General features: G+C 49.8%; 13 protein-coding genes across 13 annotated transcripts; 8 read left to right on the top strand and 5 right to left on the bottom strand.

Moving 5' to 3' along the window:
- Positions 1 to 368: 368 nt before the first annotated feature.
- Positions 369 to 1878, top strand: M437DRAFT_74275 (beta-lactamase/transpeptidase-like protein; the record flags this gene model as incomplete). Its single annotated transcript, XM_041026205.1, has 2 exons — positions 369 to 562; positions 618 to 1878. The coding sequence occupies 2 exons, from the start codon at positions 369 to 371 to the stop codon at positions 1876 to 1878; spliced, it is 1455 nt and encodes a 484-aa protein (XP_040880697.1).
- A 1186-nt stretch (positions 1879 to 3064) lies between these two features.
- Positions 3065 to 3990, bottom strand: M437DRAFT_74276 (NAD(P)-binding protein; the record flags this gene model as incomplete). The annotated part of the gene is made up of 2 exons (XM_041026206.1): positions 3065 to 3876; positions 3927 to 3990. 2 exons carry the CDS (start codon positions 3988 to 3990, stop codon positions 3065 to 3067), a joined length of 876 nt encoding a protein of 291 aa, XP_040880698.1.
- Positions 3991 to 5072: 1082 nt separating this feature from the next.
- M437DRAFT_45724 (uncharacterized protein) lies at positions 5073 to 5858 on the top strand (the record flags this gene model as incomplete). The annotated part of the gene is made up of 1 exon (XM_041021132.1): positions 5073 to 5858. One exon carries the CDS (start codon positions 5073 to 5075, stop codon positions 5856 to 5858), a length of 786 nt encoding a protein of 261 aa, XP_040880699.1.
- Positions 5859 to 6119: 261 nt separating this feature from the next.
- Positions 6120 to 6860, top strand: M437DRAFT_45788 (uncharacterized protein; the record flags this gene model as incomplete). The annotated part of the gene is made up of 1 exon (XM_041021143.1): positions 6120 to 6860. A coding segment is annotated over one exon (741 nt), but the record flags the coding sequence as incomplete, so codon positions are not given.
- A 1122-nt stretch (positions 6861 to 7982) lies between these two features.
- M437DRAFT_27032 (uncharacterized protein) lies at positions 7983 to 8891 on the top strand (the record flags this gene model as incomplete). The annotated part of the gene is made up of 2 exons (XM_041019108.1): positions 7983 to 8114; positions 8181 to 8891. Coding segments are annotated over 2 exons (843 nt in total), but the record flags the coding sequence as incomplete, so codon positions are not given.
- Positions 8892 to 10289: 1398 nt separating this feature from the next.
- On the top strand, positions 10290 to 11207 carry M437DRAFT_83410 (uncharacterized protein; the record flags this gene model as incomplete). Its single annotated transcript, XM_041027929.1, has 1 exon — positions 10290 to 11207. The coding sequence occupies one exon, from the start codon at positions 10290 to 10292 to the stop codon at positions 11205 to 11207; it is 918 nt and encodes a 305-aa protein (XP_040880702.1).
- A 1850-nt stretch (positions 11208 to 13057) lies between these two features.
- Positions 13058 to 13579, top strand: M437DRAFT_83411 (uncharacterized protein; the record flags this gene model as incomplete). Its single annotated transcript, XM_041027930.1, has 2 exons — positions 13058 to 13114; positions 13166 to 13579. 2 exons carry the CDS (start codon positions 13058 to 13060, stop codon positions 13577 to 13579), a joined length of 471 nt encoding a protein of 156 aa, XP_040880703.1.
- A 467-nt stretch (positions 13580 to 14046) lies between these two features.
- M437DRAFT_74278 (uncharacterized protein) lies at positions 14047 to 14781 on the bottom strand (the record flags this gene model as incomplete). The annotated part of the gene is made up of 2 exons (XM_041026207.1): positions 14047 to 14643; positions 14701 to 14781. 2 exons carry the CDS (start codon positions 14779 to 14781, stop codon positions 14047 to 14049), a joined length of 678 nt encoding a protein of 225 aa, XP_040880704.1.
- An 850-nt stretch (positions 14782 to 15631) lies between these two features.
- On the top strand, positions 15632 to 16422 carry M437DRAFT_46417 (NAD(P)-binding protein; the record flags this gene model as incomplete). The annotated part of the gene is made up of 2 exons (XM_041021262.1): positions 15632 to 15997; positions 16054 to 16422. The coding sequence occupies 2 exons, from the start codon at positions 15632 to 15634 to the stop codon at positions 16420 to 16422; spliced, it is 735 nt and encodes a 244-aa protein (XP_040880705.1).
- Positions 16423 to 16659: 237 nt separating this feature from the next.
- M437DRAFT_65016 (uncharacterized protein) lies at positions 16660 to 19043 on the bottom strand (the record flags this gene model as incomplete). The annotated part of the gene is made up of 4 exons (XM_041024535.1): positions 16660 to 16742; positions 16850 to 17485; positions 17724 to 18604; positions 18658 to 19043. The coding sequence occupies 4 exons, from the start codon at positions 19041 to 19043 to the stop codon at positions 16660 to 16662; spliced, it is 1986 nt and encodes a 661-aa protein (XP_040880706.1).
- A 665-nt stretch (positions 19044 to 19708) lies between these two features.
- Positions 19709 to 20829, bottom strand: M437DRAFT_83415 (uncharacterized protein; the record flags this gene model as incomplete). The annotated part of the gene is made up of 2 exons (XM_041027931.1): positions 19709 to 20394; positions 20448 to 20829. The coding sequence occupies 2 exons, from the start codon at positions 20827 to 20829 to the stop codon at positions 19709 to 19711; spliced, it is 1068 nt and encodes a 355-aa protein (XP_040880707.1).
- Positions 20830 to 22327: 1498 nt separating this feature from the next.
- On the top strand, positions 22328 to 23233 carry M437DRAFT_46384 (nucleotide-diphospho-sugar transferase; the record flags this gene model as incomplete). The annotated part of the gene is made up of 1 exon (XM_041021255.1): positions 22328 to 23233. One exon carries the CDS (start codon positions 22328 to 22330, stop codon positions 23231 to 23233), a length of 906 nt encoding a protein of 301 aa, XP_040880708.1.
- A 1035-nt stretch (positions 23234 to 24268) lies between these two features.
- Positions 24269 to 24830, bottom strand: M437DRAFT_83417 (uncharacterized protein; the record flags this gene model as incomplete). Its single annotated transcript, XM_041027932.1, has 2 exons — positions 24269 to 24351; positions 24404 to 24830. The coding sequence occupies 2 exons, from the start codon at positions 24828 to 24830 to the stop codon at positions 24269 to 24271; spliced, it is 510 nt and encodes a 169-aa protein (XP_040880709.1).
- Positions 24831 to 26434: the final 1604 nt, after the last annotated feature.

Here is a 26434-nt window from a genome sequence, read left to right on the forward strand (position 1 = left end):
AGGACAAGAAGAACAAATACCGAAACCTAGGCCAGGCTTTCAAACCATTTATCCTTAGCCAAGGAGGCCTACTGGGAAAGGAGACCTCGCAGACCTATAAGGAGCTGCAACAGTCCTTCTCTCCTAGTATAGCTGAATGGCTAGACAAGTACATCTCTACTTTACTTGTCCGACTCCGAGCCCGGAACTGGATGGGATACGGGATTAACTAACACTACACGATCTAAAGAAGGTAGACCACCTGTTTCCTTACCGCACCTAGGTTTCTAAGTTTAGGAGCATAATATAGCTTATATAGTATTGTATCGAAGTTCTGCAAACCCTAACCCTAAAACCCACAATTCCCTATTTGCTCCATTTCGAAGCAAATGGTTTGTTTGGCCATGGAGTCGCTCTTGCGTGACCCAACTCCAATGATGATCGAGCGCAATTGCGACGCTGCGAAACAGTTTGAAGACGAGCTTCAGAAGCTGCTGCCGAACCTCAAATGCGGTGGTCAAGACGGTGTCACGGTGCCTGATCTGTATAACATGCAGTCGGGAATACGCGACTACTGGGCGCTGTGAGTTTGCTTGTCGTTACTTGCTCAGAATGAAAGCTCATACGATTGTCTACAGGACCACTCTTTGGGGCGCTCGTCCTGATGACAAGTTTTCCTTGTTGCACGATGCTCCACAAGCGCTTGATCGGATCAAGAGCTATCACTTTGCTCCCGGCACTGAGTACTCGTACTCCAACGTAAACTTCCACGTACTTGGCCGAATCATGGAGAACGTGTCAGGACTTTCCCTGGCTCAATTGCTTACGCAGAGATTATTCATCCCTGCAGGAATGAAGACAGCCAGTCTTTGCGCAAACACAAACGGATTGCCCCTACCAATTGTCGGCTACGAAGGAAACGACAAGGTAGGATATTTTGCCGCAACCAATCGTATCGAGTGGGGTGGTGATGCTGGCATCGCTGCCTCACTCGAAGACATGATCGCCTATGAGATCTATCTAGATCGCAGCCTGTCAGATGGTACAGGCCTGTACGCACAAACCTCCAAGGAGCAAAAATTTCGCGATGGCACGCCAGCTGGCTACGGATACGGACTCAAGCGATTCAAGGTCGCTGGCCAGTCCGGAATTGGACATGGCGGCGCACTTCGCGGCTTCCGACACTTGAGAGTGCACATCCCATCAGAGCGCCTCTCTGTGGTTGCCATGCACAATTTCGAGACTTCGCCAGCTGTTCCTCTCGAGTTTATCGTAAAGAAAGTTTGTGATGCTCAAGAGCCCGAACCTCAGACGATCAACGTGCCTGCTGCTTGGAAAGGGCACTTCTTTGACGAAGAAACTCAGCTCTATGTCGCAGTCGAAGAAGGCAACAGAGAGAAGCCCGGAACTATTTCAGTCAGCTATGGCCCTGGCACTGCAGGCGAAATCGCTAGACTCGTTTCGGAGACTGAAGCAAAGTCAGATGGCATGAAGTTAACCCTCGATGGAGATGTCCTTCACGTCGAACGAAACGACGATAACAGAATTCTGAAGGCTGTACGACTGCCACACGTGGACAAGAAAGATCTTGGTCAGACGTCCAGCGCGGGTGTTGTCGGAGTGTACAGAAGCAAGGAAAGTGACAGTGTTTTCACAGTGTCCGGAGAGCGTGGCAGGCTGTACGGCTCTTTCGATGGCTTCCTCGGACGTGGACCTATCTGGATGATGCGACAGATTGGCACGCAGCAGATCTGGGTTTTGGGTAACCCACGAGGTCTTGATTCAACTCCGCCAGGTGATTGGACTGTGGTTTTCAAGGACGAAAAGGATGGCATGTACAACAAAGTAACGGTTGGCTGCTGGCTGGCTCGCAAGGTTGAATATGTGAGGGAAGAGTAGTCGCATTGACTCCGTGGGTTCAATAGACACGGGGTAATCGTCCGATGCTTCGATTGCATACGGATATTTTGTCTGGCTGGTACCATGTTGTGGATGCTACGTAGAGTAAGCGGCATATCTGTCAGTAGTCTCTGTTCCATCAGATGAATCATCAATTGAGCAGCTTGGTGAAGACACGTTGATCACATCACAAGAAGCAGACAAGAAATCCTAGGTGTCTTGTTGTAGTGGCTTGAGTCAAGGTACGCTAGAATAGGTGGATAATGAATAAGATAGTCACTTGATGGTACTGCCGAACAACCGAAATGGCAAGCAGTCGGGTGCTCGCCCGAGGAAACAGGCTGCTTGGCGAGCAATAGTCAGTCACAGCCAAGAGGCGCCTTGTGGATTATCATGGTATAAAAGCCTTGGCACCAGTTCGACGTCAGTCGCTCCTGCAGATCACGATGAGAAGTTGGAGAACCTATGCGAGGGAAGTCAGCAGGTTGGTCAATTCACGTTGCGACTTGTTTTAGGCCACGAGAACGTGTGGGATATGAGGTATGCCCAGCGTAGGATTCAGGAGACCAAGAGACAGAGTCATGCGATCGAGTAAAGGTCGTCCGTCGCCAGCAAAGTCTTTGACTACCATCACAGCACTCAAGAAACTCTCTAACAGGAAATGGCATCGACAACCAGCTGCTCAGCAAGTGCAGGGGCATCGTGCCCGACTGCATCACCAGTGTGCTACATCAGCGCACAAGAACCTCTCTACAATCTCACAGGGCTCGGAGGACAGACAGTGTGTCAAATCGGCCTACCACCAGAAACAGCGAATTCAAGCATTCTCAATGACTTGGCGCAATGTTGTATGGACAAAGACACATCCAAGATTCGCGTCCAAAATGACTGCGTGCATTATTGCGCATCGGGATCGGACGAGACAGACTTCAACAAGTGCCTCCACCAATTCTTGACACCAGGATTCATCGGGCACTGTCAGAATGTCAGCGAGAAAGTCGATACAGGTGAGTCGTGGACACGTTGAGCGCGCTGTCTGAGCGAAGCAGTTGACAAGAATTGCACAGGCAGAGGAGAGATTCGGCACAGTAGAATGGGATGGGCGTCATTGGCAGTGGTGGCCTTGTCTGTAGCAGTTGTGTTCATGTAATCATAATGTCGTATTCTGTTGATATTGAAGGGTTGTTCACCACTCGATGATCTTTTCACTCTGCCAGAAACCGCCTGATGTGCCACCAATGTCGCCGAGAGCGAGCATGACGGGAGTTTTTGCGCCCTCATCGGGGGTCTTGACGCCGTTCCCCTTGGTCATGTCGGTGTTGACGTAGCCCGGACAGCAGGCATTGACCAGGACGCCTCTTCCCTGCTTGTCCTCTTGGGCAGCGATGGCCTTTGTGAAGGCGGTTGTTCCAGCCTTGCTGACGGCGTATGCGGCGGATGGCCATCCCAGCTCTTTCTCGTTGCCGTCTTGTACGGCCTTTGTGAATTGTTGCATGAGAGCGGTGCAGTCGGAAACACCAGACTTGGAGGCAGCGAGGAAAGCGTCGCGCATTTGAGGAGTGTACTTGTTGAGCTTGCCGGCCATGGAGCTGACGTTGACGAGGCGACCGCCGGGGCGGATCAAGGGAAGGATGGATTGAGTGGCCTCAAGGGTGCCGTAGTAGTTGGTGGCGAGGGTCTGCTTGACAACGTCGCTGTTGAAGCCATCCATGGCGATGCCGGCGTTGTTGATCAAGACATCGATGCCGTCGGGGTGCTCTTTTTGCAAGAAGTCGCGGAATTGGTGGATGCTGGACTGGTCGCTGACGTCGAACTCGCGGAAGGTGATGGTCGTGTCGCCGCCGTCCTGGGCGAGGACCTTTGCCTTTTTCAGCTGAGGATCATCTTGGAGAGCCTTGACGGCGTCGGCGCCTCGTGAGGCAGAGCGGGCGCAGAGGTAGATGGTCAAGGGCCCGTTGCGCAGCGCCGACGACGGGTAGCTGAGGGCCAGATTGCGCACTGTAAAAATGTCAGCTTCTTCCACCAGGATAAGAATGTGATTGACTGACCGATGGCAAGACCGATACCCTTGTTGGCGCCTGTCACGGCTGCGACTCTGGATTGCACGGCCATGATTCTGTCGTCTTGTCTTGTCTTGTCCTGTTGTTGTTGTTGTCCTGGAGCGCTCGACTTATGTATACAGACCATCGTGTCGACGTCATGACTTGGTGCCTCGCGCTTTGGTTGCTCGTGGGGTGACCCTGACACAGTCTCTTGTTTACGCCCACATCTGCCATTACCAAGTTCTGCACATGACTTTTCGAGAAAGCGATACATCTGGTCGGCTGATGATTCTTCAGGGGACTTTGTGCAAATCTTATCAATTCTTGTCCCGTCGCGCTGCGCTGTTCAGTCCATGATTGATTGACCTACGCTTACGTGACACTTGAGGTTCTGCAACAACTTTTTTTCACCCTGTGGATCATTTGGCATGTTCAGCAAACTTGGCAGATGATGTCGGAAGTACCTGAGAATCAGCGGCAACCAGCCAGGAGAGAGATTGCAAGAGCGATTTTTGCTCCCATGTAGGTCCCCGCGCTCGAACAGTTCACCGTCTGTGCAAGCTCGATGCGTCCAACATCACCGCAGCGAAGGATTGCCGACTGCGCCTCACTCACGCCTGCAGCTGATGAGCATGCTACAATATATTTGCTCCAGGCGCCCATGGCATTCCATCGTCTGCGATAGTAAACACTACCATCATGTCAAGCGAACAGGCACCATTGTTCGATCCGGCAGAATGCGCAGGTTTGCATAACCAGATTTTCCACCGAGCCACACAACAAGACTCAAACGACGCTCAACCTTCGAGAGACGCACTCCAAGCTTGCAGTAATGCGATCAGATCTCGTCTCTTGCCTGATATTCAGGAGTTTCTAGCCACCATCACTGTCAGATGCCCAAGCACTGCATCGACACCACTCACTCCTTTTAGCCTCCAGCCAGATCCCGCAAGATTCTTCCACCACACCGAGCTACCTCAGTTTGCGAAATACAAAGATAATCTCGTCATGTTGTATCCAGCTAAGAACACGGCTGGAGGTTTGTTCTTCTTGCAGCAGCATAAAATTGCGTCCTGGATCGACTCCGACCTCAAACTCCCTCCAAAATCATCTTGGCTTCCTTTGGCAACGATCCTGAAGCGATGGCTCCAGATGTGGGACGCTGGCAAGATCACATCAGGACCGAAGCTCCAGCCATGGTGTGAGCAGGACCTCCAGACAACCCTCGAAGCCTGGGATGAACTGATGGATGCCATCCAAGACAAGCGGCCCAAGCCTGTGCCGCGACCGCCAACATCTGCATCGCTCATCGAACATAGTGTCGCAGCAACCTGGACAGAACAGTCTTTCCAGCATGCCTTCCTTACCAGAGCCCGTCGCCCGGGATTTTCATGTCTCGCCCCCGGTATGCATATGTGGTCAACTGAGTCATTTGAAGCTGCACACGCGGCAGAGCCTCAAGACAGTGAGCGTAAACAAGTCATCGGCACAAAACCTGACGATCCCGAGGACTATCAATCAGTCCTGTCTCGCGATCTAGCACCTACCCTGCTGTTCATTGGTAGAGCTGTAGAGTCTACATGGCGGGATCCTTCAAGACCTTCGCTAAGAGACTACAAGGGCAGAGGCTCGGTCTTGATGAATCGCAAGGCGGGACTCTATCTTTGTCCTTTCGAGGACTGGAGCGATGCAGTCGTCTTCTCGGACGGAAGAGGCAGAGAGAATGTGTTTACATACAGAGGCTCGTGTCCATGGATGCCCGGCAGACCACCGGCACTGCTGCGCGACGTTCTCAGAGCCTGGAAGACAATCGTGGTAAAAGGTCATTGGCCGGTCAGAGACGTAGGTGTATTTGGCAATATGATGTACTTTCATTCCCTTGGAGATTTAGAGTCAGCCGACGTCTACTGGAATTGGGATATCGCAACATCCTTCTGAAGATTGCGTCAGTCGCTGTGCTGTCTTATCTCGCGGACAGACACATGAGCCTGGGGACAACGGCCGTAAACAGCGCCACGAATCCCGTATCGCGACGTCACGTAGGATTCAGGATGCAAAGCTAGACGCGACAACATCCGATAAGGGCGTGAATGAGTGTATATCTGGGCGCAGGTCCGAGCTGTGCCTCTTCACTCATCACTTTCGCAGCTTCCGCATTCGCACTTCTCGAATCCTTCAATCTACACACCCATCCTCCCAATCATGTTGAGCATTGCCGTGCTATCCTCACTTCTGTCTCTGGCGTCTGCAGCTGCCATTAGAGATCCACAGCAACCGCTCTCTCAAGATGGCTTGAACCCAGCTCTCGACCACGTCGACCAGGCAGGTTTTGTGAGATTCCCCATTGAAGCCATGAGCGACACCATGTTTCGCCTGCACCATCACGCAGCCAGAGCGTTCCTCGGCGACCAGTCGTACGTTGTCCTTCGTGAAGGAGAAATCTGGAAACGTCGCTCCGAGATCTGGGAGTACCTCGAGAAACACAACCTAGACTGTCAAGAGTGGTTAGACGCGGAGATGGAGCCTTCTCACAAAAGTGGTCGAAAGATCTTCATGCCGAGCGGTCGCATCTTCGACATCGATCCGAGACGCGTACCAGAGGACGTGATTGCCGCGCTGCAGAATCTCTCTGACCAAGAATTCGAAAATTCTAGAGAATTGAGGCGTGAAAAATTTTGTAACGCTACCGAATTCGATGGCAGAGACAGCAACATGTCCTCTGATGACGATGCCAACGAAGGCCAGGCCACACTTGATCAGAGCTGGATGGTGAGGATTCCGAGCGAGTACATGCAATATCAGATTTCGAAAGTAGAGATGGACAACATGTGGAAGGAACAGGACGAAGAGGACAAGAAGGTTATTCTTGCAGGTGAGCTGTCAGTCAGGAATGTGGAGATGCCGGATCTTAGCAAGTGCAAGAAAGTGAGAGACATGTAATGTATGACACGGACTTTCCAGGGTTGTAAAGACTTGTATTCCCCACTCTTCGAATCTGAACAGCCGCTCGTTGCCTATCTTGCCGCCAGTATTGCTGGCCTTTTCCTGTCTTGTTCACGAATAGCATGAAACACTACCTGGAAACAAGCCAGACATGAGTGTTGTTGGGAACGATCCTTTGGCCATCCGTGCGAAGAAACGCAGATGCGTGGTTACGTTGCCTGATTTGAGCTCAGAACTTGACCCGACTGAGAATGGAAGAGGAATTTACAGTTTCGACACTGGCTGGAGTTGCTTTCCGCGAGCGGCAGATGTTACAGTTTATTGCAAACAAACGCGTTCAATCTACAATGGGGACTTGTGGCTGTATAAAACTACAAATGCGGAGAGCAGAATCTTTCTGGAAGAAAATTAGATCTTGACACTTCCATACCCCGGGACCTCTTGCCGTTTCGAGCATCGCGAATGTATAGGGCCGAAGATCGGCTTTGGAACACCTCGAAGTTTTGCCTGCCAAAACCGCAGTTCGTCAAACGTCGAAGTCGATAAAGTCGTTTCTGGTAACCAAGTACCGACGAACACGGACGCCCGTTGCAGTGGGGCTGGGTTATTCAGCCATCTTCGTTGTATAAGGCTTCGCATCTGACAAAGCACATTCCTGTGTATCAACATATTTGCCGCTACTCTGGAATGTGCTGTCGCATTGTTGTTATTTCCTATAACAGCCGATCTAGAGAACCTTCGCTCTGATTATTCTCTTCGCTCAAGAACAAAATCTGCGTAGCGGTCCTTGTGAACCTATCGCATCGAGCCTTTAAGGAGATTTGTTCAACGGTCGGTTCATCCTTCGCTGTTCAACGTCAGCGTCCGCATCATCCGGCTTCGCCGAGGATTCACTACTACTTCATCCTTTTTTTCGCCGTTAGAGATAAAGTTCGGATCGTGTAGAACCGTTCAATAAAGCTGGAACTTGGTATGGCTTTGTTTCACTGTACGAGAATTTAGGATAAATCTACGTTGCCCCCCTTCCCAAATGCGCGTTTCAGATACGGCTGGATTATTGTCGTTCGTCTATTCACAGACTTGACGTCCTATAGTGACAGGGACATCATGACGGAGCTAGGATCAGCAGTCGTAGGCTTTGGCTGGGTGTTGACCGCCCTGTCAGGTGTCATCGTCACAGCAAGAAGTGTCATGAAGATTCTACGATTTCACGGTCTAGCATGGGAAGACTATCTGATGATCCTATCAATGGTAAACAGCACTTCTGACTTTGATCTGAACAATCATAGATCTTTTCGCTAACGATCGTATGCACAGCTCCTTGCAATTGTCTACGAAGTCTCAAGCACATTACTCTATGGAACACATCCTACCGAGAGAACCGCCTTCCACTCCCCCAAATTCGCGAAATACATCTATATCTGCCATTCCGTCGGTTTCATGGCTCCGTTATTCAGTCGCATCTCATTCTGTCTCTACATGCTGCGTGTTCTCAGTACAACGTCCGCTACTAGAAAACGCTGCATCTACGCCTTTATCACACTCCAGCTCTTGGTCAATGTGCCCATGTCGATCTTCGTATTCACGCAATGCGGAAACTTCCACAACCTTTGGGGACACGGCATGGCAGAGTCTGCACCATCTTGCGTGCATCACATCGTCATCAAAAGCGCAGCTCTCACGGCATCCGTCTTCAACGCCGTTACCGATCTCTTCTTGACAATCTTGCCGGCAATGGTTGTTTGGAGTATCAAAGTCATGACCCCGCGTGCACGCCTCGGTCTCGTTGCTACTTTGGGTTTGAGCTTCTTCGCAACCATTGCCAGTGCGATCAAGGTCTACTATGTGTATGCAATGTACACATTCGCACCATCCATGCAAGAAGTAGGACACTTGATCTTGGTCATGTGTGTGGAGATCAACGTTGTCATTATTGCCGCCAGTATTCCTGTATTGGCGCCGTTGTTCTTGCAGAAGAGTGGAAGGAGCAGAAAGGGCATGTACAAGGATCCTGTATTGCCGACCTACGTTGTCAGCGGAGAGGAACCGTCATCGAGCAAGACTTTTGAAAGGTTGAGAAAGAGCGAGAACATGTCAATTGCCACGACAGTTGTAAACACGTCTGTAGGGAACAGGAGCGGCTACATGGCACCGGAAACGCCTTGGGAGGAACTCCCTGAGTTTGTGTTTCTGAGTGACCATAAGCAATGAGTCCTGGCCAGGCTTGCAACACGATATTTCACTACACATCCCTCGCCCTTCAACTCTACGAACATCCGCTACCAGCACGGAAAAGTTCATGAGACTCACTCGTTTCTGCTCAGAGCACCTCAAGCTGAACCGCGCCATTGTCAGTAAGGCGGTTTCTATCTGATGCTTCGAGAAGTCCAGAACAATTGTTATGAGTCGGTACAAGCTAGTTCAGATCGCCTGGTACAGTACCATAGCAGAGAAAGGCGGCTCAATCTGGTCTCACACAAACACCATACTGAAGGCACTTGGTTTCCAGGAGGCTTGGTTCTCCTTCATGACAACCTGCAGCCTTAATCAGCTTATCAGCTGTCATTGCATATGCATCTTGATGAGTACAAAATCTTCCTCTCTGAAAGAGAGACCTCGCAAAGGAACCTTCACCACAGTCAATGCCAGACTCCTTGCCGTGCTTTGCACCCTCATAGTTGCTCTGCAACGTAGATGGCAAGAAGCTATTGTAAATTGTCCTCGTCGGTCTATGGCGCTGTATGCTGACCCTCGTCTTTTTCACTGCTCAGACTTGCCTGCCTTTCGAGTCCGCAGCCTTCCCCTTATATCTAATCTCGACATTCAAACCTTTGATAGACTGATCAAAGCGAAATATATCTGGAGATCTCTTGCATCAAGCATCGAATCGCCACAAACCAATGCAGGTACCCACTTGACAGTTCATGATCTCGGGATATAAAATCATAGTCAACCTTGAGCCTGCTTTGGATGAAACTCCGTTCCATGACACACCACTTATCAGGATGTGGAGTGGCCCCGAGCGGGTATCAAATAAGCCCATGCCAAGTTCTACGAGCCAAGATATATGAGTTCATTCAACTGCGAATCAATTGCTGCTGCTCCATGCGAAGTCTTTGGAATCATCACGATCTGTCTTGGCTAATGACGATCATGTTCGATGTCAAGTGATCTCGACCGCGGGGAGGCGTCTGGTTCCCCAGGTTGACGAATCACAGGTCTGGGGAGCCATCTCCGGGCACGGGAATAAGGGCGGGTGATCTGTTCTATCGAAGCATATGTCAAGCCTTCTACGCATACCGCGGAAGCCAAGAACCAGATCACAGAAACACAGAATCACTGGAGCACATAAAAGACTTCAGAATTTCGCACTTCCAAGTAAACAAAGTACGTTCTACACTTGACATCTCATTCTTTTCCACCATCATGAAGCCAGTCTCTATTCTACTGTCTCTTGCCACTGCAGTCGATGCATACTACGTTTGCCCTGCGACCTTGACTGCCGCAGATGCAGCTTCCATCACCTATGGATACAAGGTCCAATCTCTGCTTGACAGTTACTACAGTAGCATCCCAGTCAATGCTTCTTACTTTTCCGACCTGCCCATGGCCTCAACCCAAGACTCCAATGGCATGACCAAGGCCGAAAATACTGTCACCAATGTTCGTGGTCTTGCTAAGCAAGCAAGCCTTGGAAAACAGGCTATCTCTGAGCTTGCTCAGAAGGCCAGCGTGAACTTAGACGACGATTGTCAATACCGATACCCTTTGGCTCCAAATGGTACCGTCTACCTCAAGAATGCCTTTTACTTTGAGGCAACCATGTGCGGAGCCTTCATCGGTCTGGCCGACTATGTTGAGAGTCCCGAATCTGCATTCCTTGCCGCTCGTCTTTCCGCCGAGCACGGTATCCACGCTTCCGCTCTGAGAGCAATGATGCAGCCAGTAGGATTCATGCCCAACAGCACATACTTAACTCCGGCTTTCACCCCCGATATGATTATGCAAGAGGGCATGTCGGTCGGCCAGCTCGGTACCTGGCTCAACGGCTGCGCCAAAAGTCCAGCTGCTCCATGCGGCGGTCACGTTGTCATTGGCGACCTGCTAGCTACTTTGGCTGGACAGAATGCAAGCATGACTTCGGCTGGCGCCTGCCCTACAGCCACTGGTGGATACAGTATGGGTAGCAACGGAACTCACTCGTATGCCAATGGAACTGGAACCTCCTCTGCCAGCCAGAACGCTTCGATGACTCCTCAGGCATATACTGGTGCAGCTGCGACCACTAATGCCTGGGCATCAGCAAGTCTTATGGCTTTAGCCTTTGCTGTACTGCTTTTGTAGTATGACGGTGCGAAGTTCTACACAAGTTCAGAACCAGTCACGATCCTCAGATAGATAGTTTTTTGAATCAATATATCTGGTCTATGAGAACTTACCCGCGAACAAGTCACTAATGATACTTTGGAAGACAAGTAACCTTCTATAGAAAGCGTATATTTTCTTCACTAACCCTGATCTGGCGGACTGCCAGAGCGAGCAACGAGGGTCTATGCGCTGTAACCATGAGCGGCGAGGCAGGCACTTCAGAAACACAGGGACGGGCGTTATGCTGAATGATTTGAAGCAGCAGAAATGTCAGGAAGATGTGACCAGACGCTATGAGGTTTTCAGGCAGTAGCCGAACGGTGTTGCGGCGACTTTTGAGATCGACAGGGGACCTGAGACATTTTTCTCAGACAGGTACCGGAACACCATCCTTCGAAACCACTCAGGGTCGTGTCAAAAGTCAGTTGCATAATCTTTTTGTTGTAGCAAGGCATAAGAGGATAAAGGCTGTACGACCCCAACACTCGGTCATGAGATCTGGATACTACACCTCAGCTCGACGCCTTGACGTGTACCTCGACAATCAAGTCATTTGTCTTGATAAGGGAAGATTCCGAAATTCGAGCAACAACCAGTTCCGACTTCAACCTTTTCAGCTACAGAATCCTCGGTGTCAGTTCCGTACGTTCCAAAGATCAAATGCCAAGGGGTCATGACAGTCACCTCGAAGAAGTCTGGCCAAGAGAACAGGTACTTGTCAAGCATCGCAGTGTCACAAAGCGAGATGGCCATTCGCCTCTATCAGCAGATACGACAAACCTAGGCAGGTCTCAGCTCATGCATACAACGGACTGGGATTCATTCACTGGCAAAGCGGCGACTCCGTCTGGTTGCGCTCAGCTTGTGAGGGATCATTGTGCGGAGATGCTCAACATAAATTCGCCGACCAGCAGTCTGTCTCGATATCCAGGCCTACTTGATGGGCGGCAAGGGCTCTGGACGTACCTGTCGGAAGAGCCGAGATATGTAGGTATTATCATACAGTCCAATGGCAAGTGGTAAGTGTAACATACACGACCAATCGCACTTCAAGCTGTCGCTTATTCTGACCCTCAGCTGAAAAAGATCGGACTTCCGAGGAAACGTGATCGGCTTACTGCATTGTACCCGGTACAAAGCTGCGGGTTCTGGACGCGTCTAGGGTTATCGCAGGGCATGATTGGGTAGCATGGACATTTAAGGTTCCGGAGCCGCACTACGTACAAGTACATAGATCTGGACATCCCACGTATCACTGATAGCCCTGCTGCAAGCATGGTATCAAAAAGGCGAATGCAGTCTTCTGGAGACCGCGTTCGGGCATTGCGACTTACATGCGACTCCACGGATTTGTCAAAAATCTCCGTAGCAAACCTCGGAGCCTGCATGTGAGCCTCCCTGCATATCGTACAGCCCAGTGATTCTCGCATGGCTCAACCTAGATTTGTTTTTGCCCTCAAGTCACGGAAATTCAGGTGCATATGTCCTGCTGTACGTATCTTGTACATCAAGGGTATCCAATCGTTGCTTCTGCTGACTTTGAATTCTTGGATCAGGTTCATGAACAGCTCTTATAGGCGCAAATTCTCTGGTGTACCTGTCACATGTATCTTGCATAGGCTGGCTGACATCAACGGTTAGGTGTGACACGGCAGAGAGTCGCATGAGAGTAGGCATGTCTCACATCTACATAAAGAAGACCGCGCTGTCTTCGAATTTCGAGCAAGCATTCTTGTGTAGTCATAGACATCCTATACAGGACTAGTTCAGAAGCTCATATTACGACCACAAGATAAGACAGAATCAATTCTAAAGGATATCTCAACATGAGCAACAGCGCGCCGTTGCAAAGACTTCTGGTATGGCTCAGAAGACACAAAGAGGTACGCGTTTCTTGCAACGTTCACAAGGTTTGTCTGACTCGACGCGTACAGGACTCTTCTGCCAGCCCTCTGGGTACTGAACAACATGGCCACGATCCTTCCGTGGATGCATCTACAGAAAAGTCTGAGTGGCACCACTCAGAGAGCACACCACTCGATCGATCTGTCAGCAGTTCCACTCGACGCTTCAGCAAGATCAGCGGCAGAAGCTGGTCAACAGATAGATGGTCGGACGACAATGCTTCCGAACTCAAGAGGCATTCAAGAAGTCATAGGCTCTCTATGTTCAGTAGCCACAATCCGGACGAGGACTCCAAGAGTCTATCACCTACAATTTCGTCTTCCGCGAGCCGTCCTCCCAGCTATGTTCCTCGCCATGCTTCATCCAGCCACCTCCGCACCACGGCTCCGCTTTCTCCATATGGACAGGCAGTCAAGGATCGCAAAGCCAATCAGGCCTATTGAGCACCGGTACAGCTTGATGTCTCTTTTCGAGTTCAGCCCGCGGACTTCCATTGCTTTTTACCAGAATCCTCACGCGTCACGACCACAGTATATTGCAAATCAGTTTCTCATAGGATCGTTTGTTTGTCGAATCTCGCAATTGTACTCATATCATTAGGCCATTGCGCCACAAGGCTGTTACCGATCGACATTCCATTGCCTACTGCCTAGAATCTTGCATCGGGACATAGACATCTTGTATTAAGCTACAGCATGGCCAGGATCACCGTCGATGACACGCTCGACTTAGAGAATAGATATAGGAAATCAGATTTGTCAAACGAAAGACCAAAGCTGTGCAAGTACAAGCAGTAGCAGAACGATTGCACAAACTATAAACGGCCAGAGAGACAAAGGCTATGCACAGTCTGGAGCCAAGCTTGATGTGCTCTTGTTCCAATTCGTAGACAAGAGCCCTGCCCGTAGTCCTATGCAAGCAACGGCATAGCTTTTGAGGTGTCGACTGACAGTTTCGACCAACGACTATGGCAAACTCTCCCATCTTTTATGACTGCAAGAAGATAATCCACCGGCCGATCCAAGATTGTGATATCATTCAATGGGTTCTCATTGAGCACAAGCATATCTGCAACGAAACCTGACTTGATCTGACCAAGTGTGCCTTCACATCGTAACATGCGGGCCGGATTAGTGGTGGCGGTACGGAGCAGCTCAACAGGCGAAAGAACCTCCGAGCGTATGGTGAACTCTCTGGTTTGAGCACTAGTCAAAGGCCCAAGCAGGTCGGTCCCGAAACAGATCGTGACACCAGCACCTTTGGTAATCTTCAGCGAGCGGATTCCAGCTTCTAGAACCACACTATTCTTCTTTGCGCTCTCGGGAGGTAGATATCCTGACCAATCATTCATCTCGGAGTATGTGACCAATGTTGGTGTCAAAAATGCTCGCTTCCCCGCCATGAGCTGAGCTGTCGGTTCGCCGATAAAGTATCCATGTTCAATACCCTTACACCCATTGTCGATCACGTGACAAATTGACCTGGAGGGATATGCATGAGCAGTGGTCTGATTGCCATCAGCATGTTTTCTATCCGTACAGAAATGAGACATTCTGTAACTTACCAAGAGATCGGCGTTGTTTGCCACTGTGGTGATTGCTTGAACTTCCTCAGCAGTGAACTGAACATTCTCCAACTTGTCCATGGGTGTTGTGACTCATCCACCAACCATAATCTTAATGAAATCGGCTCCTGTACTAATTTGTTCCCTGATTGCCTTGATGCAATCTTCCACACCATCACAGATCCGGCCGAGTCCTCCATTTGCTCCTCCACAACACTCAGTGTGGTCATGAGGCTCCTAGCGCCATTAGCATACTCCTGTCAACAAATTCGACGACTTAGGCGAATATCTGCATGGCGACCAGTCTGTGATAGAGCATGAATTGACAAGAACAATCTTGGCCAAGGAAAGACGCCATCCTGCCGCTTGAGCGCTACGCCGGTCAATGTGTCGAGGCAGCCAAAGCCATAATTGACCTTTTCAAAACACTCCAACGTTTACGGTATTCGGGAATGTTCTCGTACACTGACTTCCAAGGCTGCAGGACTGCGACCGTCGTTCTGATCCTGGACTGCATGTATCAAAGACGAACTCCTAACTCGCACTTCGTTCAGACTGGTATGTCTTGTCTCGAATGCATGGCAATTGGGAATCAGCAGGCGAAGACAGGCCTTCGCTTTGTCAAGGAACTTCAATGCATCCCGGAGGATGTATCGAGGCACAAGTCAGGAGAACGAATTGACTCAAGAACGTACTGACCCCGCAGCCAAGGCCGTGCGATCATGTTGTCTAAAACTGGATTCGGAGTTTCGGAGTTGCAACAAATTCCTAATCTGGTAATCGCTGCTTCCTCTTGTAACATATCGGAGTTTCCTACTCCATAACAAGAGATAGCGCGAAAAAATCGCAAAGGGAGCATATAAATTAGTAGTCGTCTTGCTTCTCCGATTTTCTTGTCTCCTTACGTCTTACGCCGACAGACCAAACAAATATGTCGCCCATGAGCAGGAAAGTCGCACTGATCACTGGTGGCTCGCAAGGCATCGGTGCCGCCACAGCTCGACTCTTGGCTTCCAAAGGATACTTTGTAGCCATCAACTATTCATCCAACACCGCGAAAGCGGAAGACATCGAGAAAGAGCTGGGCGGACAAAATGCTATGACCATACAAGCGGATGCTGGCCAAGTCACGGGCATTGAAAACATAGTGCAGAAGACCGTTCAGCGCTGCGGAAGAATCGATGCACTTGTTGCGGCTGCGGCAGTCTTCAGTCTTCAGGACCTAGCGGATACAACTGAGGATCAGTTCGACAATATGATGGCCTTGAACGTCAAGGGTCCCCTGTTCCTCGCACAGGTCGGTGTTTGAGAAGCGTAATCTTGATCCGCACACTGCTGACGTCTGCTCCACAGAAAGCGGCTCTTTTCATGCCATCTGAATCCCATATCGTCTTCATGTCCACAACTCAGTGTCATGCATCGACTGTTACAGCACCCTATCTTCTGTACAATATGACCAAGGGAGCGGTCGAGCAGATGACTCGAGTGCTCGCCAAGGACTTTGGTCGTAAAGGAATCTTTGTGAATGCAGTCGCTCCTGGTCCGACAGCGACTGACATGTTCTTGACCGGCAAATCTCCTCAGCTCCTGGACACTCTCGCGGGGTACAGTCCCCATGATCGTATCGCAAAACCTGAGGAGGTCGCAGACACCATCGCATATTTGACCGAGAGTCGTTGGGTTAGTGGTCAGGTGATCAAGGTGAACGGCGGTATGGCATGACCGTTGAAGTGAATGTTGTCGTTGGAGGGAATGTTGTTTCAGACCCTTGTATAACTAGATCGCGGGTGGTGAAGCCGAACTGATGATTTTCGAGAGCAAGGCTCGAAGCCGTTTGGTGTGTGAAGTCCAGTGCAACGATGAGTTCAAGAGTGGCACGTCGCTGACCATGATCCAAAGCCTTCCTTCAATTCCTACTCAAGAGCTCCCAGCAGCTGGCCATCAAAAGTGATGTATTCATCAACCAGTGGCGGAAGAGACATTGCTGTAGGATCCACAACTTGATCCGACAGGACTTCGAACCCAGAAAATAGATCCAGCGCCTTCAGATCCATCGTAGATGTATAGGTGGGAGGCATGGTCAAAGCACGATCTCCGTCATGCTGCGCGGCAACAGAAGGCAAAGGCACAGACTTTTGTAGCTGCTCACCGCTATCGCTGCCGTTGACAAATCGAAGAGTTGTATTGGACGGTGTAGACTGTGAACCTGTCTGGAAGCCACTAACTATAGAGTCCATGTGCGCAAGAACTTTGTGTGTAGTTCTTGCAGCTTTGTGGGCTAGGTCGGACTTCTTTGTAGCCAGGACGTCGAAAGTGACGAGAGCTGTTTGCAACGCGGCGTGCGCGGAGGGTGTATGAGGACAGAAAGGGTGTGCCATTGCAAACGCAAGCAGTGTCACCGTAGCATCCCACAGTAGCCTTGTAGTCTCATGTACAAAACTCAGCACATCACTTTCAGTCGAAATTTGACTGATGATTTGAGTGATAATGATCGCGTGCTTGAGACTCCAGACACTGTGCTCGGCGCTGATGGGGATTCGACCAACAGAACTGAAGGGGAAGCGAATAAATGGACGGTGTAGGATCATGAGAGAACTGTGATATGAGAGCTCGAGCATGACGCGCTGTCTTTGAAGCCAAGAAGGGACTGAGTCCTCCAGGTCTAAAGCAGAACGAGCTGTTGAGAAAGGCCGACCAGCGCCTGTTCTGGGGGTCTTGAGCAGATCTGGGACCTCTTTGATCCAATCATGGACAGGCTTGTGCGCAATCCTTGATGACATCGGCGCTTTCATAGAAGTCAGAAGTGTTGGCTGTGTTTAGAGCTGCTGCACAGTGTGTGACAAATTCTTCATGAGCTCTTCGTACAGCAATCATGAGATCTAAGTGCTTGCCAAACAAAACGACAGAGGACATTCCTCTGAATGTCGTCGAGAGGTTATCCGCAGGTAAGGACATTCCTGATTCTTCGATTGGATGGGGCAGTGGACAAGTCGCTCCGCTATGATTGACAAGAAAGGGCTGACCTAGATTCAGACTGATTCTGACGTCCATAATATAGATGCTCCACCAGATGTTCCGACGCAAAACCTTTTCCTGCTCGGGCATAGTCGCTGGTGGCTCATGGTGAAGACCTAGGGCCGAAGCACTACGCAGCGCTTGTGCGATACATTCATGTGCTGCGTTCGTCAAGGAGTTGTTTTCAAGATAGATAGCCGACAGCAGATGGCATTGTACGATATGGATCCTCAGCGACTCTGTCTCTGCCAACAGAAGTGATCGAGCACGATCGGAAAGATATTGGCTCATATGGGTCGAGCCATGAGCCTGAAGTCCGCCAGAGACCCCAGTAGAACCCACAAAACAACTGCCATACTGAGCACACAGAGCAAGAACCATATCAACCAGAGCTGAGTCACCACGAACCGAGTTATCCGGAATCCATAAAGAGTCATAGTGTTGCGTGAAGGTCTCAAAATGTAGTATAGGCAGGAGGATATGGTAAGACTGCCAGAAAAGATTGAGGTAGTGCTCTTCCTGGAGGCGCGTCATGCTCATGAGATCGGAATGTGCTCTATCATCAGCAGTACTGATGGGCGACGCTGCAATTTCAAATACGAAGGGGTTGGACAATTCAGGCTGCTCAAGAGCGGAGCTGAGATACTTGTGGCATCGATGCATCATAGAGACAGTCGATGAGTAGTCGCAGTATCGAAGACATCCGGTTGCGTCGTCAGGTATCCAGATGGCAGCACGAGTAGCCGACGTCTGGGTTGCAGTGCATTTTGACGAATCTGAGGCAGGAACAGAAGACGTTGATGGCGCCTCTTGCAAACTCGAGATTGCTTCTTTTTCGCGGACATTAGCCTCTAGGTCTCTGATATGAGTCTTGAGTCTTTCAATCTCCCTTGGATGAGTCGTCAGCGACGAAGAGCGCCGTTTGTGATCAGTAGTACAAACTTTGTCGCACTAGCGAGAGTACGAACTTCGTTGGAACCAGTGACGCAAAGGTTCCCACGCTCAGCACAGTTGTCGCAAGGATCATTGTCGTTACATTTGACCCTATTCAGGCGACACCAGTCACAGGCACGAGCGACTTGTTTCCGCTTAGTTCGCACTCTACCGCCGCGGTTCTTCCTTACACCGCTCATGGTTCCATCGAAAGTCGCAAACATGATATAATCTGAGGAAGATGATCTAAACAGATCTCTCGCAGTATGAGGATGAGAAGCTCTGCCGTCGATCTCACTGGTGTGACAGTCCCTCGCTGATGACTCAGGCGGCTTCGTAGGCAAAACGTCGGGGGGACTTCTACGCGTGACGCCCAAGTATAGCTTACAGGACATAGCACCCTGTCAGTTCCACGCACGAGAATGATAAACGGGTTCGCGAAATTTCATTCGCTTGGAGAACGACACGCCGTTTCCATGTTGCTTATTGGTTGGTAAAAGGTATTGAAAAAATTCACCCTGCTAAGGGAGCAGTGCAAAGCTTGCCAGTCACGGAAAAAGTTTCACAGTCTGATCGATGGAATGCAAGAAGCCAATGATTGTCAGATCCACGGCGATAGGAAGTTTTTCGGACAGAGCAACAGTGTTTGCGAGACTCTTAGCTAACGATGTTCAACATTATAGCACACGTAGGTGGAAGTGGATCCATGTCAACCAGGCTATTATCCAACGCCTGCATAGCGACTTCCCTTTCTGATCTTTTTGCCATATGGCGGACATAACTAAAATTTACTCAAGGCGATCATGGAATCCGGCTCAAAATCAAAATTCAGATCACTATTCTTGAGACCGGCACATTCTCTTGTTGCAGTGGCCCAACCCAAACCATAAGTCGGTACGCAGTAGATGAAAGGGGTAGTGCAATCTCTACGACATGTATAGATGCTACAACAAGCAGTATCATCCTTCGTTAGTTGAAGAGGCCAGAAGCTCGACATTTAGGAGCCTCGAATAATATACATTAGCAAGATGAAAATAATGAAGCGCTTGTACCTGACTCATTAGCCTGCCTTTGATGGCTGGAAGACGCCATCCCTCTCGATAGCTCTGAACACATCCTCGGTGTGTTGCAGGACGGCCTCTTTGAAATTCTGAACTCTCAAATTCTGGTAGAACTTGCTCACATCGTTGATCTCATTCGTGTACGTCACCGAGTATGCGCCGCCTCCCTTGACACCATCTGTCGCATCCACAGTCTCAGCATCAATTTCTGATCCCTTGGGCGCATATCGCTGTCCTGATGCCAGAAATAACACTCTCTGTCCGATGTCCTCTGGGGTGAGATACATGGGAAAGAATCGTGTGAATGGCTTTACAATTCTCCAGATGATCTTGAACCACAATGGATAGTTCGGGTCGTCAAAGCCTTTGTGAACGACCAGGCCAGGGTACATGTGCGAGCAGCTGAGTTTTCCGGCATGCTTGTCTGCCAGATCCTCAAGATACATAGTCTTCATGGCAACAGAATGCGTGCGGCAGTTCGCGAACGAATAGTGCTTGAATTGATCAAGTGAGAGGTCGCTGGAATAGAGTGTGCCCATAGTTTCTGCGCCTCCTGCATATATCGAGATGATCCTAGCGCCGGTATGTAAAGTCGAGCAAAGCAGGCTTGGGATCAGATTGTCGATGAAGCGCATACGCGAGTAGTAAAGCAGGGACATCGATTTGTCAAGACCTTCCTTCGTGTCTTGGAATCATAAGTATATTGACAGAGAAGACAAGGCATAGTGGTAGACTTACCGATCCGGGGTCCAAATTCCACCTTGCCTTGGGTCATAACCAACATGTCTATGCTGGTTGTCTTCGTGGTCTCGAGAATGCTTCTGATCTCGTCGCATGATTTGTCTACACTGTGAAGCAAACTGATATCGCCGCCTTGTACGAAGTGAAAATCAACAGACGAACACAGAAATTTGCATTCAGTCATGATCTGCTGAGCGGCTTTCTCATTGCGACCGACGATGATGATTCTCAAGCTGGGCCCTTCATGGCCGTGCGTTTTGCACAGTTCGCGGACTGTGAATTCGCCAATACCATTCGTCGCTCCCACGAAGACGGCTGTCAGTGACTGTTTCTTGATAAATGCGACATTCGCAGCTGTGACTGTTGTGAGCTTGACCATGTTTCGATGCTTGTGGGTGATTGAGTTCTCGGCGAATAATGCTTGTCAGGAAGCTTAGAAAAGAAGCGCCGATATATACGCGATTCGATCGGTCGAAGGATGCGCCGATGTATGCTCACCGATCTCTGTGCTTGTCGTGACTGCGAGGTCTGATCCTTCGTGATCGCTATCTCTTCTGTTTTCGGCTTAGGCGCGGACAGAAATTAGTCCGGGGTGCATAACATGTTCAACAGAGAACATGCCAAGCAGCTACAATCAACTCAGCATTGTGTTTGGATAGAAAGTCATTGAAGCCATCTAGATTTGATATGATCAAAGGCAAGATCTCAGTAACGCTGTGTAGCGATCGACAGACCGACTGCACGGCACACTTGTTGCAAGAAGCACCCTGGCCTCGAGTCGACAATTCACCGTGCTGGTCAAAGACAATGTCATGGGATCTTGCTGACACAGTGCAGGCAAATCAGACAAGAATTTGAGGGACAGATTTGATTCTGATCGATCAGACATGAGAGCTGCACTGCACGAGCGCAGACTCAGGTTTGGAGACGACACGCGCGGTCGAGAACACCTCTGTCGTGGTTCTTCACTTGGTGAACGAGGTATGCTGGCAGAATGGTGAGTGAGCGGGCGTGATTTGTGTCCCTCAAAATGTCGCTAACAAGCTCCTTGTCGGCTATCAAGAACGAGTGTGATCGAGTGCAAGATCAAGGGGGTTTGTTGTTGACTCGCTTGTAAGCTAGCGAGGCCAGAAGTTGAGTCCGAGCGCCCTTTTGGGAGGATCGTCAGTAACGCCGCCTGTGGTACTTGCGACCCACAAGGACATTCGAAACTTCGACACATCTACCTATGCATCACATCATTCGAGTAGGGGACATATTAGCTCTCGAAAAACCCAAATAAAGATCTCTGATTTGCTTTGCCTCATGGTCTTTCTAAATTCATGAGGGTGGTATACTTATGTACTGAAATCCAAATTTAGCACACTAAAATCTGTTGGCTTCGTCATCTTGATTTTTTTAACCGCCGTTATCAGTCTTCCGCTCAACACGAGCCCCATTGCTTCTGATTCTTTCCTCTCTTCACATGAGACAAAGGCTTCTATTGGTCTCCTTTGCAGGATGCCACAGATGTAGGTGAAACTGATATAACGCTCACGCTTGACATGATTTTGCTCATATCCACCCTGCACTCCTTTCAAGACGGTTGTGTCTTCAAGGCGGTTGTGTCTTTATCTCATGTAGTAGGTGCAGCAATTCATAAAGCACCCAGTGGTCCACTTTTTCCAACCCTCCCTTCCTCTTGTTCTCCCCTCTGTACTGGATCACAAGTTCGTGCACAGGAAGTCCTCGCTGTTCCGACCATGGTTGTCTTCAGTACGCGTATTCTGGTCTTCGCGGCAGCGATTGCCACCAGCATTCTTTTCATATTCGGTGCATACAGCCAAGGCGTCACGACGACCGATGTGACCCAGCTCGCCAACAAGATCTCATCGCAGATGCCAATCACTGGATCATCGCAGAAATTTGCCTACATGACTCTCCTCACAAACACCATGAACGCACCAGAGAATCCCAGCGACGATCACTACTTCATGGCCACCCGTATTCTGGGATACCAACTCATGCATCAACCCAGCACAAAGACGCAAAAGAACATTCCGTTCGTTGTGCTGGTCACCAACGATGTCCTTCAAAACAGACGGGATCTGCTTGTTGCAGATGGCGCAATCGTCATAGAAGTCGAGACTGTCGATGTCGATACCTCCTGGGTGCATGGCGAGATGCCGCAGTGGAAGGATTTGATGAACAAGCTGCGCGCATGGGAGTTTATCCAATACGAGAAAGTCGCTTTCTTGGACGGCGACTTCATCCTAAATCGCTGTATGGACAACATGTTTGACGATCCGGCCACGGAGCAAGCCCCTCTTGTCAAGACAAATACATTACCTGGAGACGAGGGCCAATTACCGGAGACTTACGTTCTTGCAACCGTGGCGGAAGCGAACCCTTTCCACAAGTACCCTCCGAAGGCCGAAAACAACGACTACAAGGATCCCAACTACTTCAACGCGGGCTTTTTCATCTTCAGGCCCGACGTCAAGCTCTTCTCGCATTTCCAAAAGATCTTGACACTGAAAGGTCGTTTTGATCCTCAATACATGGAGCAGAATTTGTTGAATTATGCGTTCAGAAGAGAAGGACAGATGCCGTGGATCGAGATGGAGGGAAGCTGGCATATCAGGTTCCCGAGCGTGCACGACAAGGAGTCGGGAGTCGCAAGTATGCACGATAAGTGGTGGAGTGCCCACATGGACAAGGAACTGCAGCCGTACTATGACTCCATAAGGTGGAAGATGGAAGGATATTACGAGGCGAGGAACGACTCTTTGTCTGCTTCGTAAGGCAATCGTGTACTAATGATTCTTCCGACCTCTTTACAAAAAGTCGTCTATCTTCAATTCGATCTTTTGCTTCCATTTGTTGATGCGTGAGGCCAACAGTTGCCTAATCAACGCGCGGACCTTGCGCGGCTGCCTGATTTGACGATGTTTCATGTTCGCGAAAGCTGAGAATTCTTGTTGCCTAATATCCAGAACACTCCCTTCTCGCTGCTCATCCAAGAATCGTAAATTTGCTCCCAGTGTATTTATCACGATGAATGACACCCGTCCCGCGCACGAAGGTATCGCCCGCCGACGACCATACCAGCACGATGAAAGGACGATTTCATTAACTCTTGCTCGACAAACTGAGATTCGTATGCCAATGATGGATGTCGAGACCACATTCACAGCTCTCTTCGTGCTTGACGACGATGTTCCTGACAGCGTAAGGTTCTGTTTCAGTGCGGTCACTATAGAGAAGTTTGTCGAATTGATGCGTTTCGCAGATGATCAATGACTTTTTGCAACGAGTCAACGAGGAGTCACAAGTTCACAATATCTGGCTTGCAGACAGAGTGATTCCGGATGGCTTAACAGAGGAAGATGGAGAAGCGACCATCCCTCCGATAGACGCGATATGGAGATCACCCTTCGTCGGCATTTCAATCGAACAGGCTTTCGAATTCCTCGCCACAGTCTCGGAAACAAAATCGGTGAATAGGACATACATCATAGTTCTTGATAGAACTCTCTACGAGCAAAGGAAGTGGGTAGTGTTGCATCGAATTGATGAAGCGGGTGAGATTACATCGATTCCTTGCGCAGCACATATGTGTATGGTATATATCGACTCGTACACTTGGGACCGCTGGCCAGATCACTGGGAAGCCTGGCAATGGCAAGGCAGGCCAATCTTCTAGTCCGCAAATCTCAAATCCAGCTCTAGCTACAACAAGACCTTGAACAGACTCTTCCAAAACTGCGCTCGGTGATGTTTCTGACACCAACAAAGTGCAAACGGTAGATCAAAATCCCCGAGCATACACTCGCGCCTTAGTCTCGAATTCTCTTTCTTCCATGGCCAAGCTCGGTTTTGCGCAAGGCCAACAAGAATAAACAATAGGACAGCCCAGGTCCTGCTGATCATCAGGATGTCATAGTGAACGATGGGTCGAACGAGTGGAGCACCAGGAAGACCCGTCCCTTCTTCTTCTGATCTGTCCAGATGTTGCTCCATACTCGACACCTCGTCTGCCTCTTTGTCGAACTGAGGACTGAATCCGGTGTCGTCGCTATTGAACGCAAAGCCGGCAAGCTCTCGTGCCGGGTCGCCGTATACAAAATCAATTCTGTCTCCATCTGAAGCCGATCTTCGAGTGATTACCAAGTCTCGTGGCAGTCCGGTCACTGTCAGGGACTGATCGACCCCAAGATTGTCTGCATTGGTTGATCGAAACTCTTGCAGGGCGTTGTTACGATACTTGCTGACGGTTGCTGCCCAAATGGCTTGATCGTCCCCAGTAATCTCAACGACCACTTGGAAAACTTCCACTGGATCGCTCTCGCCCGTGAGTTTGTAGTTGTTCATCGTCTCAATATCGTACGGCCAGCCCATCCTGCCTGCCTTTCCCCCTTTGATTGAGGTACTTGAGATCACTAAGATGGAATTGTTGGCCATCATTTGTGCAATCAGGATTGGGCTTGCAGTAGGGAGCTATCCTGTGAGAATATCTGAATTAACACGACTGGACGGGACAGCACGAAACATGGTACGAACTCATCGATTTCCGTGTCAGACATACCGGAGATGTCAAATTCAACGGTGAGAGTGTCTCCTCTCCTTAGACTCTTGTCACATGTACGCAAGTGGGCATACTTCCCACCTCTTGACTTGCTGTACTCAGCTTGTCCTTGACGGAAAGATCTGTAGAGGATACCAGCTTCTATGAACCATATGTAAGCACATGTAACGTTCAGCCAGGGGCCAGATATATCGATGCTTCCATTGTATATTTGCCTGGTGCAACGCAGACTGTTCCGAACGGTGCCCCGACTGAGGGTGGAAAATTTGGGTTGTACCATAGCGGCCATACATTCGTCCATCTCAAGATCTGGGTCATCGCTTAGCCAATTCGGCCACTGATCATATGTTCGTTGACCCAGTGGAAATATCCGGCAGGGGCTACTGGGGTTTGTAGTGGTTGCTGCGTCGATTCGATTTCGGGCAGCCTGTTGTCCATACGATTTAATGCCACCGCCATCTGTATACCTGACCGTTCTGCCACGCATCACGCAGTTTTGATAATAACAGGCGTTCTGGAAAAGTGATCCGGTCAGTCCACATCACTCATGTTTCTGGGAGAGTTCAACATACATTGCAACCGGTCAATGCTCGTGCGCAATCTATTCTGTAGACACCACAGTCTCTGGTGTTTCTTCGCTCGAGGCTAAACAGATTTGCAGCGTGCAGGCTATTCAGAGAGACTTCTGGCTCATCTTCTTCTCCCTCGTCCGCTTCAGCACTTGGATAGCGACCATCTGGGGTATTTTGACCAGTATTGCTCTTTCGATGAGCTTGCCGAGTGTTGATGGCCTCAAGAGAACCGATATGGTTTTCTGTCATCTGAATTTTAGCCGTTAAGGTTGCATTGAGAGTGGTGGGAAGATCAGAAATGACATCCTTTGATTCAAGAATCACCAGCAGACTGGGGATACCAAATGAGATAGCTGCTTTGTCCGCCGTTGACTGATGGGCAAGCAGAAGACATAAGGAAATGCTTGAATATCTCATGGCTACGTGGTAGCGGAAAGAACCAAAAGCCGCGCGAAGAGACGAACAGGTGTTACGAAGACAGGAGCTCGAGACTAGATCAGTGTACCCTAGCAGCCCTTTGCTCGGATGCGCCATGAGAGCGAAGCGCCATGTCGTCCTTCAGCACTTCAGATTAAAGGTACAAGGAGTTCTCTCAACTTTGGATCTCTCGAGACGTCTCCTTCCATTACCTGGTCGCATACACGCGCATTGAGCCGTCGTGAAGAGATAAACATCGCTGTTGCAGTGCTGGAAGGATTGTAAGCCTTGCAAGTAAGCGCCGCGTCGACTGAGATCGATGGAACAATGAGCGTTTCGAACTTCATCGTACGCATCCTATGCCAAGACGTTTCAAGTCAGTTGCCGAGCAGCCTCCGAGCGCTTACACCTCAACCATAACATTCAAA

The sequence above is a fragment of the Aureobasidium melanogenum genome (assembly GCF_000721775.1).
Source record: "Aureobasidium melanogenum CBS 110374 unplaced genomic scaffold scaffold_7, whole genome shotgun sequence".
Classification (NCBI taxonomy): Eukaryota; Fungi; Ascomycota; class Dothideomycetes; order Dothideales; family Saccotheciaceae; genus Aureobasidium; species Aureobasidium melanogenum.